Consider the following 12,903-nt stretch of genomic DNA (forward strand, 5'->3'; position numbering starts at 1 on the left):
ATTTTTTCCCCTGCCATGCAAGCACTGGGAGGGCATGGTGAGGAGCAGGGATCAGCTCTTTCCGCAGCCGCCACCACACCAGTGGGTTTGTGCAAGTCACAACATGGCAGCCTCAATTGCTTCAAGCAGAAACCCCCCCAGCTGAGTTTGAAGCACACTTGGAGGTAGCAGGAAATGAGCATCGGGCTTTGTGCTGCCGGAGCTGGGACACGCTTGCAGACCCCCTGCCTCTGACGCCGTGGCAGCTGCTTGCTGCCTGTGACACGGCTCTCAGGTGCTGTCATATCCTTCGGTTTCCGACAAGAGCTGCAGCGCTGAGACGGCTCCAGGCATCGACGTGCCATCTACAGCTCGAACCATGTGGAAACGCTTCAGCTGCAGTTCAGCTTTCACTACGAATAAGGCTGCCGTGTGCCACTCAGTATCTTCCAGGCATAAGCACGTGCATATCATCCTGCCCAGTGCCTGGGGGGCTTCCAGCCCCTTCCACCTGGCTTGGAGGAAGCCCCATAGCAGCTGTGCACACATGAGCCCCCCAAAGCCATTCACCCCAGGATACGTGCCCACCACCAAGCCTCCGACTCCCTCCATATCTCTGGGCAACCACAAATTCACCTGCGCAATGAAGGCAAGTGCGGGGTCAGGTCTGATGTGAGAGGACCACCCAGCCAGAGCAGAAATCGTGAAACCCTTCTCAGACAAAAGCCCTGGCTGGAGAAAGAGGAGATGGTTGGGCAACCTCAGGCACACACTTCCTTCTTGTAACATGCCCATAAATCGCAGCATGAGTGACATACTGAGCTCAGCTTAATCCCAAGCCTGATTAAGTGTTATTCCAGTTTTTCCTAACAAGTTCCCTTGCTCTTCTTTAGTGTCCTTTAGGCTTTTATCAGCATCTTCTGAGATGATCAGACACAAGTCTCTGCCTGTCTTAAGGCAATACCAGTCCCCCAAATACTGCTCTTCCAAGGTAGGTAGAGGCATGGGAGAGGATGGACTTTATCAAACTAGCCTCCCCCAAGGTCCACAGTAGAGGACAAAACTCCAGCAAGAGTCACAGAAATACTTCCCTGCTCAGCTGCTGAGGGTGAGGGAGTTGCTGCAGGATGCAGAAGGCACCCTGGATGCATGACAGGACATCAGTCAGATACTTTGGTGGGAAAGCAGGGTAACCTGCCTTCTGGGTGATACTGCAGCTTCAAATAAGGAAACACATTTGAGAAGCTTGGCTGAGTTGATCAAAAAGCTAAGGAAATGTGTATGGTGAGTTAAATTAAAGAGCAGAATGGGAAAAGCTGACTTACTTGGGGTCTAACAATAGCTGGAGAGAGCCTTTGCCAAAGGAAGTTGAAGTTGCCAGCGACATATGTGGAAATGTCATTAGTTTCCCTAATAATTTGCACTTGCTGCAAATTATATCATTTTTGTCTATTAGTGAGAGAACAAGTGTAATCAAATACACACGAGTTTGTATTCTGCGCGCTTCCTGGGCAGCACTGCGAGTTCAGCCTGGAGCCAGTGACGCATGGCCAGGCAACATCTCACAAAACTTGTGCTGGACAGGGCTGGGATGAAGCCACCACTGCCAGGAGGTCTGGGAGTGGGTGCTGAGACAACTGGGACCATGCTGGGGTCAGCAGTGCTCCCGAGAACATCTCCAAAGCCTGTCTCCATCGCTCCTCTGGCTGCTCAGGGAGAACCAAGAGAGAAATCAGAGAGAAAATATCCCAAGATCCAGCCACCAACCTGCTGGATGAAGCACACAGCAAACTGGCCAAGGATATCCAAGGGCAATATGTGTTGTACAATATTTTCTGTAGCGGCTGGTCCTGTCCTGCTGCAGGAGCGACTGCATCATTCCCAGGGAGCACTGGTGATGGCCAGGCCAAGTCTCGCTGATGCTAATTGCTTTCATTGGCAGCACCAGAGCATCTTCACAGGGGCTACATTACACTTCTACTCATTTTTGGAATGGTTTGTGCTACCAGAGCAATGTACAATGGCTCACAGAGTAAAATCAGGAGCTCTCCCCTTCCGTATCATGCCCTGCTCTCGCCCCTTCTGCCTGCGCTGGGGGCCAGTGCACTGACACTCCTGCTTCAGCTCTCCTGCACCACTCGGAAGCAGAGATTGACTTATTATTCTCATTTTGCAAACTGGAAACAGGGCGGAGAGAGGTGAAACAGCCTGATATAGCCACGCAGTGATATGTAAAATACACCCCAGCCTCCAACATCAACCGTGTCTCATCCCTCTCCTCTCCTCTCCTCTCCTTGCCGAGCTACAGATCTCGACAAGAGCTGCAGGCATATTGCCAGCCTGAGTCTCCACCTCCTTATGACATCCTCTACCATGAAAAACAGTTTTTAAATGCTACCCTTTTACATTAGATCTGTTTTACACCCCTTGGGCCATGGGTAAATAGCTAACGAGGGTGCAGGACGATGACTCCTGTTCTCCCCCCTGCTTCCCCACAGAGCTGAGCTCGCTCTGCAGGCTTTGCATCCCCCCGTGGAGCATCCCTGCCTGCGTTTCAAAGAGGAAGGAAAGCAAAGTGAATCTGCCTGGCGCAGCTTGCCATGCCAGCTGTCGGGCAATGGCTTTGCATCCCAGGAGGAAACTGACTGTGCCAAAGCCTGGACTTTCAGGCAGGGACGATCAGCACTACCGCTGCCTCCCTCTGAGTCACCCTCAGGTGGGCCGTGCACCCAAGGGTCCTTTGTTATTAAGGGGCTAAGGGGGAGGCATCCCCCCAGGGAAAGGGTGCAGTGAAGGTGGGGCATGCAGAGGAGGGAGCAGGGCGAATCTCCGTGTCCCCACGGGAAGGTGGGGGTCAGCCCTGTGGAGGGAATTCTGCCAAGGGATGGCCAAGAAACCTGCTGGGGACAAGGAAAAATAACTGTGGGATCGGTGGTAGCTCATCTGGACACGCTGAACCTCAACAGGCACCAGTGTCACCAGAAGCCTGCAGTGACAGAGGGGACAGCGAGCATGTCCCCGACTGGACACTGAAGCCACTCAGGTCTTTCTGCAGGGCTGGAGAGCAGGCAACGGGGACTAGCAGGGGGATGAAAGAGAAGAAACACCTTTTAGGTGGGTGCTGCAGCTTTTAGCGTATTTCTACACCCTCAGCAGCCCAAAAGCAGCGTTGTCCAAATTGCTTTCTATGCCCCCCCGACCCGGGAGCTGGCTCTTGTTATTTATCGCATCTGCCTGCCTCCCATCTTTAGGACATGTCTGCCCTGGATTCATCCTCCCTCCGCCCCGCCAAACTCAACAACAACCAGAAATATCCTGTAATCTCTTCTGCTTCACCTGTAATCTGTCTCATGCTGGCAACGAGCGGAACCGTCTGCCTTTGTCAAGATCAAAAAAACCACGGCAGCCATGTGATGTCAGCTTACATTAAACCCCCTCCTCTCCCCCCTGCCTCCCCTTTCCAGCTCGCTGCAGAGGGGGAGATGCATCTTCGTCCTCCTGCGGCCTTCTTCCCCCCCCCGGCACGTCTCCTGCCATTCACAGGTGCCCTGGTTGAAGGGGCAGGGAGGGCCAGCCCCAGCAGGCAGCTGAGGGGGTCCTGGACCCTCCTCCACACCGAGCTGGAGCCGAACCCGCAAATGAAGCAAAGAGCAAGACATGCAGCAAGGTGCACCATAGGCCACTGAGGGACAGTGGACCACCGAGGGCTTTTACATCACTGCACGTCATCCTCCTGCTCTGACCTTGGAGGGAGAAAAGCTCAGCCTACATCCACAACTGCAGTGCTTCTGCACAGGCTGCCTCCTGCCTGTACCACGGGCAGGGGAGCGCCGGGCCGGGCAGAGGGCAGGCAGCCAGGCGAGGGGGCGAGGGGGCGAGGGGGCGAGGGGGCAGGTGCCCAGGAAGGGGCAGGACGGAGGCTGGGGCTGCTGGAGCTGCCGCAAAACCTCCCACAGAACCATTCGGCGTGCAAAGCCGGGCACTGCTGCTGTACGTGGTTAGGAATTCCCTTCCCTAGCTATTATAGCAAGCAGTCTTCATAGCATGAAAGTGTATTAACTTTGTTAACGTGTATTAGTCCACATTATACACTGCGATGGTAGCGGAATTTTACTGCAGCCTTTGGTATCGTTCAGGCTTGAGCCAACTATTGGACACCAGCTCATCGCAAGGACCAGGGGGACAGCCCAGCCCTGGAAATAACTTTGCTTCTCGGAGGCTTAGGGCTGCCCATGATACCCCTGGGCAGCCAAGGCGAGGCCAGCCTCCTACCCCTCTCACACGGCCCTGAAACCCTCGAGCATCGCCTGGCGCCACCGCTAAGTGCCTCGGGCACGACTGAGCCCCGGGACGCCTGGACGCTGCAGGAATACAGTTGCTTGCGGGGTGTCGCTGTGATGACTAGCAATCGGTAGCGCGGTTGCCAGCGGCCAGTCGAGCCGTGCGGTGCCCGAACGCTTGGAGGCTGCCACCGCCCCGCGCAGGCCCCACCCGCGGTGCCCCGCTGCGGCCGGGACACCCTCTGCGCATGACTGAAAGCCTCGGAGCGCCACCTTCCGCCCGCCCGCTCCCTGGTGGGCCCAATGCGCACGCGCGCCGGAAGCCCCTCCCCTCCCCTGAGGCCCCGCCCCCGACGTGCTACGTCAGCGCGACGCGTGGCGGCGGTTTGAATCTCGGCGGGCGGGCGGCGCTGTCTCCCGCGGGGATGGCGGTGCTGCGGCCCTTCGACAAGCTCCCGGCGCTCAACTCCGCCGTCTTACTGGTAGGTCCGGCGGCGCCGCACCCTGCCCCCGCCACCCCCTCCCGGGGCCCGGCCCTGCGGCCGGCGCCCGCCTGTCCCGCGCCCTCCGCCGCTGCGGGCCGCGCTGCAGGGGCAACGGCCCTGCCTCAGCAGCGGCGGCCGGGCTGGCCCCGCCCCCCGCGGGGATAGGCCGCCTGGCTGCGATATGCAAATGTAGCCGCCGGGGCTGGCCCCGCCCCCCGGCGCCGGTTCACGCGGGGCCCCGGCGCGGTGGCGGGGAGCGAGCCCCGGGCCGCGGGGCTGCCCCGGCTGGGAGCCGCCTCCGGGGCGGCCTCTGACCGTGCTTTTCCCTCCTGTCTGCGCAGCTGGTGGGTTCGGACGAAGGCCTCCAGCAGAAGCTGGCGGAGGCGATGCTCCGAGAGAAGAAGAACTTCAAGATCAATATGTGAGTGGTAGGGAGGGGGATGCGCCGCCTGCGGCCCCGGCCCCGGCCGCAGGACCGCAGCGGGGTCGTGCAGGGGCCCTCTGCCGCCTTGTCCAAGAGACGGAGCCAAAGCAGCCGCTGTGATGCGAATTCACGAAAAGTTTCTTCTTCAGAAGTGCACGCACTGAGATTGCTTATAAATGCAGCTTCTACCCAAGTGGCGGTAGTTGGAACTGCAGGGCGTTCGTTTCAAAGAGAACTGGCTCTTGTGAACGCGAGAGTGCGCTACTGCACAGATGTGGCTGGCATCTGCAGAAGGCAAACTGCTCTGTCTTCAGGGCAAGCAGTTCGGGCATGATTATACATGGTGGTGGAAATAATTCTCACATTCATCATGTTCACTATGCACATACCATTGCCCTTTGCATGTTGCACAGGTGTTTGATTAATAAATTGCAAGGGTATGAGAGGAGCACAGATTTTTTTTTTTTTTCTCCTGGGAGACAGACAAATACAGGAATTAAACATCCTGGGACAAACTGGGACAAGTACAATGCTTGTAACTACTTGCAAGCAAACAAGTTTTCCTGAAACATGTCCATTACTTTTGGTGCTCTTCATAACCATTTTCTGGTTTGTATGCACACACGTGCTTTTCCTCCTCAAGCTATTAAGATGCATTTGGAATTTTAACTTTAGCTGCATGACAAGTCCTGTCTTAAAAGCTTGATTAACTAACTTTTTATGATATAATGTCCTTGACAGCTCTCCTGCCAAGATCAAATGAGTTTAGTCAGCTCTTCAGAAGGCGTTTGTGTTATTTTGCGGCTGTAATCCAAGGCTATGCAGTAAAGGCAAACCTGAGCTAATGTTCTACTAGCCAGTTAGAGTGACTGTACTGCTCTGATCATGGCATCTTGTATGTTTGTGCTAACTAATAGTAAATTAATTACCCTATTCTCTTTGCAAATCCTGCAGCCTCTGCTGAGCTGTGGAGTGCCATAACTAGATGGCTACTGGTACTGCAGCTGAGTAACTACCCAAAGGCATGGAAACTTATGCTCTACCACAGAGCAAGAAAAGCCCCTGCGCTAGTATCACTAGGGAAGAGCAGAAGTCCATGAGGAAGCAGAAGTCCGTGACAGTTTTTTTCCCCACTGGGTTGCTTTGGGATTATACACATTACAAAGAAATATGGTATCTTGTCTGGCAAGTCTACCTGCCAGATACAGCTGTTGGGAGAAGAATTGCAGGGCTGGGGTTTTTGTCTCTTACCACTAGGGAAAAAAAAGCTTCTGCAGCGCATATCTGGAGGCTGCTCCATCTAGTGTCGCCATCTAGGCAACATCATCTAGTGATGTTGGTTTAAATATAGTAGAATTGCAAATCATGGAGGGTGGTGTGTTTGTTGTCTTTTGTTTTTTGTTCCTCCCCACCCCCGACAATGAGATCTGATACTTTCCTTTCACCACAACTTCTCCCTAAATTTCACCTTGAATTTATAAGCTTGTTTGTGTTGCAATGTGTCTTTCAAGTGCACTTTGCTCATATCTTTTGTTAGTTTCAGAATGTTTTTGTTAAATCATACCTTCCTTATTTATAGGAAACAAAACACCTTTATTTGGGGAGTGGCAGACAAAACTACAAACTGCATATGATTAATAGAAGGGAATGTGTACCGTGGTCTGTGGCCGCTGGGGAAAACTGTTAAGTCCTTAAGATTTAATTGCTAGAAGTAATATTCATATTCCCCAAGGAGACCAAAATCAGTGTTTCTCTCTCGGCTTCCAGAGAAGAAGTGGATTGTGAGAGAGACTGAAATTCTAGGATTTTTGTTTGTCCAATCTGTCTTTCAGGCAATCTTCCAAAAATATGGTGCTGATAATATCCTTCCCTGTGGAAGGCCCAGATATGGACTACTGAAGCCTTTTTTTTTTTTTTTAATTTGTAGTGGGAAGAGACACAAAAAATCCTCACCCTGTAATTCGTCTTCCAACAGCTTTATCAGCAGTGGTGGTATTGTGTAGAAGGACACCTAAACTAACCTAGTAACTCCTGACACAGTGAAAGGGATAAAAAGGGGGGTAGTATACCAAAAAATGGTATAATAGAAGCTCTTTCTGAGTTATAACTTCATCTATAAAGCTATACTAGTGATAAATTTCTAGTTTAAGGTTTTGCGAATACAACACACCTTTCTGTAACATGGACGCCTGAGAAGGTAGCCTTTCCTGTGTGAGCATATGAGCAGTATCTCTGGAACGTGACAGGAGAGCACTGACACATTTTAACTGAAACTTGGCAGTAAAATATACCAGTAAAGTATTGGGGTTTGCTTTGTTAGAAAGGACTCTTCTTCACAATTAAATAAAATGACTGCCACACAGATCTGTGTGGAGAAAATGTTTCTGTCAGTCTTGTTATGCTCTAATAAGCTTCCCATTATAAACAACCTTGTCTAGCAAGTATTGTTGTGGCTGTCAGCAACTATGAGTAGGCCTAACATACGAGAATACCACTTGGAGAATCACAGTGTCTCTTCAGTGCCTATGTGTTTAGTAATTAGCGGGCTTCCTGGTAACTTGCTACATGGTGAACTGCAATGGTTATGTGGTTATGGTTAGGTGGATACTGCTTTGCCAAGCTATTTGGTTAAACTGGCAAACTTATTATCTTTCAGTCACCTTGCTACATCCCTTCCCTTACCTTCAGAGAGGGATCACCTTCGGCCCAGGATAGATCTGATTGTGTTTATGATTGACATCAAGAGCAAATACAGGTAAAAGAAGGGCAAAAAGATGAGAGGGGAAACTGATATTTCTTGGATTGATGGCTAAATCTACATTTTTTTACTGTGTCGGAATCGCTGAATAGTGGATTTCAAACCCAAGACTTGCTGTGGTGGGAGAGCTCAGTAATACATACAGTGGTTTTCTGGCCTCCAGCAATGGATCAGAACTGAACCACTCTGTCCAATAACATGCTTGTTGTGCACTAAGTTGTCATAGCAGAGAAGGGGGAATTTATTCCTGGATCCAGACATGGGATGATATGAACTGAGCTTTGGAAAGATGCTGTCTGTAAAATTAGATGGAAACGATGGTGGTGCTGTGAAGTTCTGTAATATGCAGATGGCTGATGCGTGCTGGGCAGTGCTACCTGATAACCAGCCAGTTGCTGTGTCTGTGGCCCTAGTTCACCAATGCTGCTGGTCAAGTGGGATCAGCACTACGGATGTCTCTAGGCAAAAGAGAAAGGTCTGCAGGGATTGATCCCTTTTCTCTCATCTTGTGCTCATCTTTGTAGAAATGATATTTGTGTCCCCAGGCCATAAGTAAAGACTTGCTAAGGCACAAAAGTCAGCACTTTATTACTTGCTTAACTTGTGACTGATGATCCTGGGCTCTCATTTACCAAAAATGACAGGCCGGGCTGCATACTTACAGCACAGATGGTGCTACAGAAATGTGTGGACTAGCTCTTCAGAAAGAGCTGAAGTAGTGCTGAATTCTCATTGGATGCTAATGAATTTGGATGCTTAGTGTCTGCAGATCATGGAGGACACCGTTTAAACTAAGTCTAACTGTTGAGTCTTGGGTAGAAAGGGTATGTTATGTATTATTAAACAGCTGTGGGTATTACAGAGGCCTCTGCTGCCATGCTTTTAGCATAGAGCATAACTCTGCCGGCTCACGGATCAGCAGATGTTAACATCATTGGTTTTTTAATTGTGCTTCTGAAAGTTATTTCCTTTGTCCTTATGCTGCACTGGTTTTACCTCTCTGTCCAGCTGGGTTGTCTGTGCTTTTCTGACAGCTTGAAGAATGTTGAAGCTTCCCTAGCTCATGTGGATGCCAGCTTCTTCCTGGGGAAAGTGTGCTTTCTTGTCACTGGGGGTACGTATGGCACCTGCCCTCTTCCTCCTCCCTGAGCAGCACAACTCACCATTGCTTTCCTTAAAACAGTGCAGTGACTTAACTTGAAACAAAGGAAAGGAAACCAGCGGCTTTGCTGAAAGCTTTGTTTAAATTATATCTGAACTTATCTGCCTTTTTTTATTACTTTATTGGATAAAACATGGTTCTCTTCTCTCGTGCTCACTTGCACTCTCCCTTTTGTTTTTGCCAGTCAGACCTCTCTTCTTTGTCACTAATCCCTGAATATGATTTGTGTTATTGATTTTTATAGTTTTTTTCCTGTGGCATTGCAGAAGTCTGTTCTATCTGCTCTTGCAGATCTCTCTTAATGATAAACTTAATGAGCAGTGAGGAACATATGATACTGTGGTAATAAAATGAATCTAGATGGATGAGCTACTAAACTATTAAGTACAGTTTTAATACAAGACTGGTATCCCTGCTGTGTGCTGTCTGGCTCTGTTGAGCCTTTAACATCACTCCCCACCTCCCCTGTCCCCCAAAAGCGGAGAGGGCGCTTTCCTGCATAATCTCCCTACTTCAGCTCTGAGGAACAGGAGAGACCAGCCTATAGTGCTCAGTGTTGGAACAGTGGTGCTGTGTCCCTGGAATCTGGGGGTCAGGAGGCCTAATTTTGGGGTGGAAAAGAGTCTTGGCATTGTCTTGTGCTGTGGCTCTCCTGATGGAGTGAAGTCCTTGGAGACATCACCCTGTGATACCACATGAGCCAGGAGGGCTTCTGATTAATGAGTAGAAGATTCTGCCCCTGCTGATAGTGTACTGATCCCTTATCCAAAATGTTAATGTTACAGTACTCAGTAATGTGGCGATACTATTCCTGCTGCCAGTATTATGAACGACTTCTGTGCTAATTCAGTTGCGAATCTTGTACCATTCTGTTTGTACTGCTCACTGTTGCCTTACCTTCTATGGTGCTCTCAAAATTAGCTCTGGATCGTTTTGTGGATGTGGAATTTCCCACTACTTTTCTTCACTGAATGTTGATTATGGGGCTTGTAATGAGGGAAAACTTTTTCTGTAGTTGGCAGAGTGAATTACTGCAGTGTAGAGATGAATGCCATCTGGAAACTGGGAGAAGTCTACTGCAGTCCTGTGCTATTCTGTGAGCTGGAGGTAAGGTACTTATTTGGTGTCTGAAGGGATTTGTGAATTCCACTGCTCTCTGATCCTTAGGAACATGATTACATTAGCAATAAATACATGTACATATGCTACTGTCTGGCGTAAGTGCAGAGATCAGACTCTTTCTACAAGAACAGTAGAGCTACAGGAGTCTGACTGTCCTTGAAATGAGTCTTCTAGATTACTTGCTCCTTCCTGTGCTGCTTCAAAGCCTCAAGAAGCCAAGTCAAAATTAACAAAGCTTTCTCTGATATGCAAAGCCTTGGTACACTTGTTCCTTGAGGCATTTTCTCTTCCTGGGAGCTCCTGAGCTGTTATTTGCCATGTGACTCTCTTGCCCACGTAATGCTTCCTGTTAGCCAGGCTTTGTTGCTTCACAGACTGTTTTGCCATCTGATATGCCACTCTTTCCAATTACCTGCTTGGTCTGAAAAGCTAGAGGGAGAGTCTGGCATTCAGCAGTAGCACACTTCACTTTTCCATGTACCCATCATTCCACCCTCAGAGACTGCTTCCCTACCAGCAGGTAATATCTGTGCCTTTGGCAAGCCCTTCAGGGTTTTCAGCTGACAACACTGTACCTTCCTTAACATTAGGGGGGTAAATGGGCCTTTTTGAGGTTTTCTGTAGCTAGCCACTCTGAACCTTACTTAATGCCTGCTCCAGTTCTTTCTTTTATCACAGCTTAGCACTGCTTTTCTTCTTTTCTATTGATTAAATAATTTCTCCTTTTTTTTTTTTCCAGTTGGAAGGGATACGAGTTGCCACTGCTCAGCGACTTCTCCGGATGTTACAGATCTGTGCTGGTCACGTACCAGGAGTTTCTGCCTTGTCCTTTGGCTCACTGATGAGGAACTCTGCTGATGACTAGCTTCTCATTGTGAGAATTCAGTCACATTCATCAGTTTTTTCACTTCAGGCATTCAAGCTGCTGCAGTTGGAATCACATTGGGAAGCTTTTTTGCCTGACTTGTCAGGACCACTTATCCAGAGCTGTTCCTAGTTGCTAATCTCTCAAGAAAAGCTTGGTTCCTGTTCAGTGGATAACGTATAGGTGCTGGGGGGAGGGCAGTTTGAATTGGGGATTCCTATCCATTATTACATCTGAATCCCATTGCATGATCAAGTTTGAGTTCTACCCGCTTTGCCAGTGGCCAGGAGCTACATGTTTTACTGAGACAATATCAGAAGAACAGGCCACTATCCCAAATGCTGCCTGTCACGGTTGAGTATCTTAGTTTCAGTGTCCCCAGAGTACTAGAGAAGAGGCAGCAGGCTCCTGCTTCCTTTCAGTTAAAATATAGCACCTTGGACTAATGTGAAGCCTTGCTGCCAGGTTTTGTCTCCCCACCAAGAGAATAACGGGGAAGTAAGGCTGTCCTGCAGCTTCTAGATAGACCCAGTTGGCAGTTAATGATCCAGCTGTGTGAGCATCTGCCCAGTGAAGGGCTCAGTATTTCCATGCCTGATACCTAATTGCAGAGGAAGGGACTAAAGAAGATAATCTAGACCTTTAGCTTTCTTTTAGATCTTTAAAGAAAAAGGCTCCATCTATCAAGCCCAGGATAACCCTAGCAACCCAGCCTCCGGGGCTGACCAGAGGTGAAATACAGCAGACTGGACTACAGCAACATTCAGAAAACGCATGTTGTCTCTTGCAAGTTGGATGAATGCTGTGTATAATCCCTTAACTAACAGGTTCTTATCAGCAGTAATTCATGCCTTATTCTTACTGCAAGTCAGTAGTGTGTTTTGAGTTCTAAGTTAATAAAATGTGTAATATTTATAATTAGTTGTATGCTCTTTGTTTAGGTGCGTGGCACAGGCTCTAAAACCTACAAACATTTGCCCCAGTTTGTCCTGGCAGCGAGGCTGGTCCTTGCTGGCAGTTTGAAGTCCCAGTTAGTTGGTGGGCTGCAGTCATGGTTTCAGCCACGTGGTGGTGGCAAAAGCTTTCCAAATTCAATCCTTCCTGTCTACTGAGTTGAGCCACCTGCCAGAATAGAGTGTTTCTTCGAACGCTGGGATGTTTCTTACCCAGAATTGCATGCCAGGTAGAAATGAAGCCTAGAGAGAATGTGTTAAGCTCCCCTCTGGTTTAATTTATTTAATCCCAAATAGTCTGCTTTAATGTTCCTAGGTGCAGAGCTCTAGCTGTGTGTGCTGTTTTGGTTAGCTCGTTTCTGACATCTGTGAACAGGAAAAAGCAGAAAACAGCACTGCAGGCTTAATCAGCTGTGAGTGTTGGCAGTCCTTGCAAAGACAACTCGGCAAGGCACAAAGCCTGTATCCTTGCTCAGAGGACACGCAAATCCTAGCTCCAGTTGTATTGTTGCTGGCGGGGGAGGGCTAGGTTGTTTGTCAGCTGGAACAAAAGGAGCTAAACCATTCAGCTGTGTTATGGTGCCCAAAAGGGCTGGACTCTGGCTAAAACCCAAAGGAGAAAGACATGTGCAAACCCTCGTGGCTGTGTAAGAAGGATTGGAACCTTAATGGGCATGCCCTACTTTCAGCTAGCTTTGTGATCCTGAAGGTGCTAGCCAGGGCTTTGCCACCAGAGAGGGGCAATCATGCTGAGAAACAAGTTTCTCTGCTGGTTATGCTGTCTCAGCCTTGCTCTCACTTTGGGTCCCTCAAAATAAATGAGACCATGGTTTAGAATAGACTGGTTTCGATTTGCTCTTGATGTGCAGGTGCAG

The 12,903-nt window shown here is 49.4% G+C and overlaps 1 protein-coding gene across 2 annotated transcripts; it reads left to right on the top strand.

Annotated features, from left to right (window-relative positions):
- Window positions 1–4,609: 4,609 nt before the first annotated feature.
- CENPM (centromere protein M) lies at window positions 4,610–11,981 on the top strand. Of its 2 annotated transcripts, XM_072867976.1 has the most exons (7): window positions 4,610–4,741; window positions 5,086–5,165; window positions 7,825–7,923; window positions 8,961–9,040; window positions 10,104–10,195; window positions 10,950–11,084; window positions 11,733–11,981. In XM_072867976.1, the coding sequence occupies exons 1-6, from the start codon at window positions 4,685–4,687 to the stop codon at window positions 11,073–11,075; spliced, it is 534 nt and encodes a 177-aa protein (XP_072724077.1). In that variant the 5' UTR covers window positions 4,610–4,684; the 3' UTR covers window positions 11,076–11,084; window positions 11,733–11,981. The 2 variants fall into 2 exon arrangements, with proteins under 2 accessions (XP_072724077.1, XP_072724067.1); XM_072867966.1 differs by having other exon boundaries at window positions 10,950–11,981.
- Window positions 11,982–12,903: the final 922 nt, after the last annotated feature.

The sequence above is a fragment of the Ciconia boyciana genome, chromosome 1 (genome assembly GCF_034638445.1).
Source record: "Ciconia boyciana chromosome 1, ASM3463844v1, whole genome shotgun sequence".
Lineage (NCBI taxonomy): Eukaryota > Metazoa > Chordata > Aves > Ciconiiformes > Ciconiidae > Ciconia > Ciconia boyciana.

What these genes read in the sequence shown, in the direction of transcription:
- CENPM (XM_072867966.1), top strand. Translation starts at nt 4,685, where the DNA reads ATGGCGGTGCTGCGGCCCTTCGACAAGCTCCCGGCGCTCAACTCCGCC. An exon ending in TCAACTCCGCCGTCTTACTG is followed by an intron (nt 4,742 to 5,085) that starts GTAGGTCCGGCG and finishes CTGTCTGCGCAG; the next exon opens with CTGGTGGGTTCGGACGAAGG. An exon ending in GACATCAAGAGCAAATACAG is followed by an intron (nt 7,924 to 8,960) that starts GTAAAAGAAGGG and finishes CTTTTCTGACAG; the next exon opens with CTTGAAGAATGTTGAAGCTT.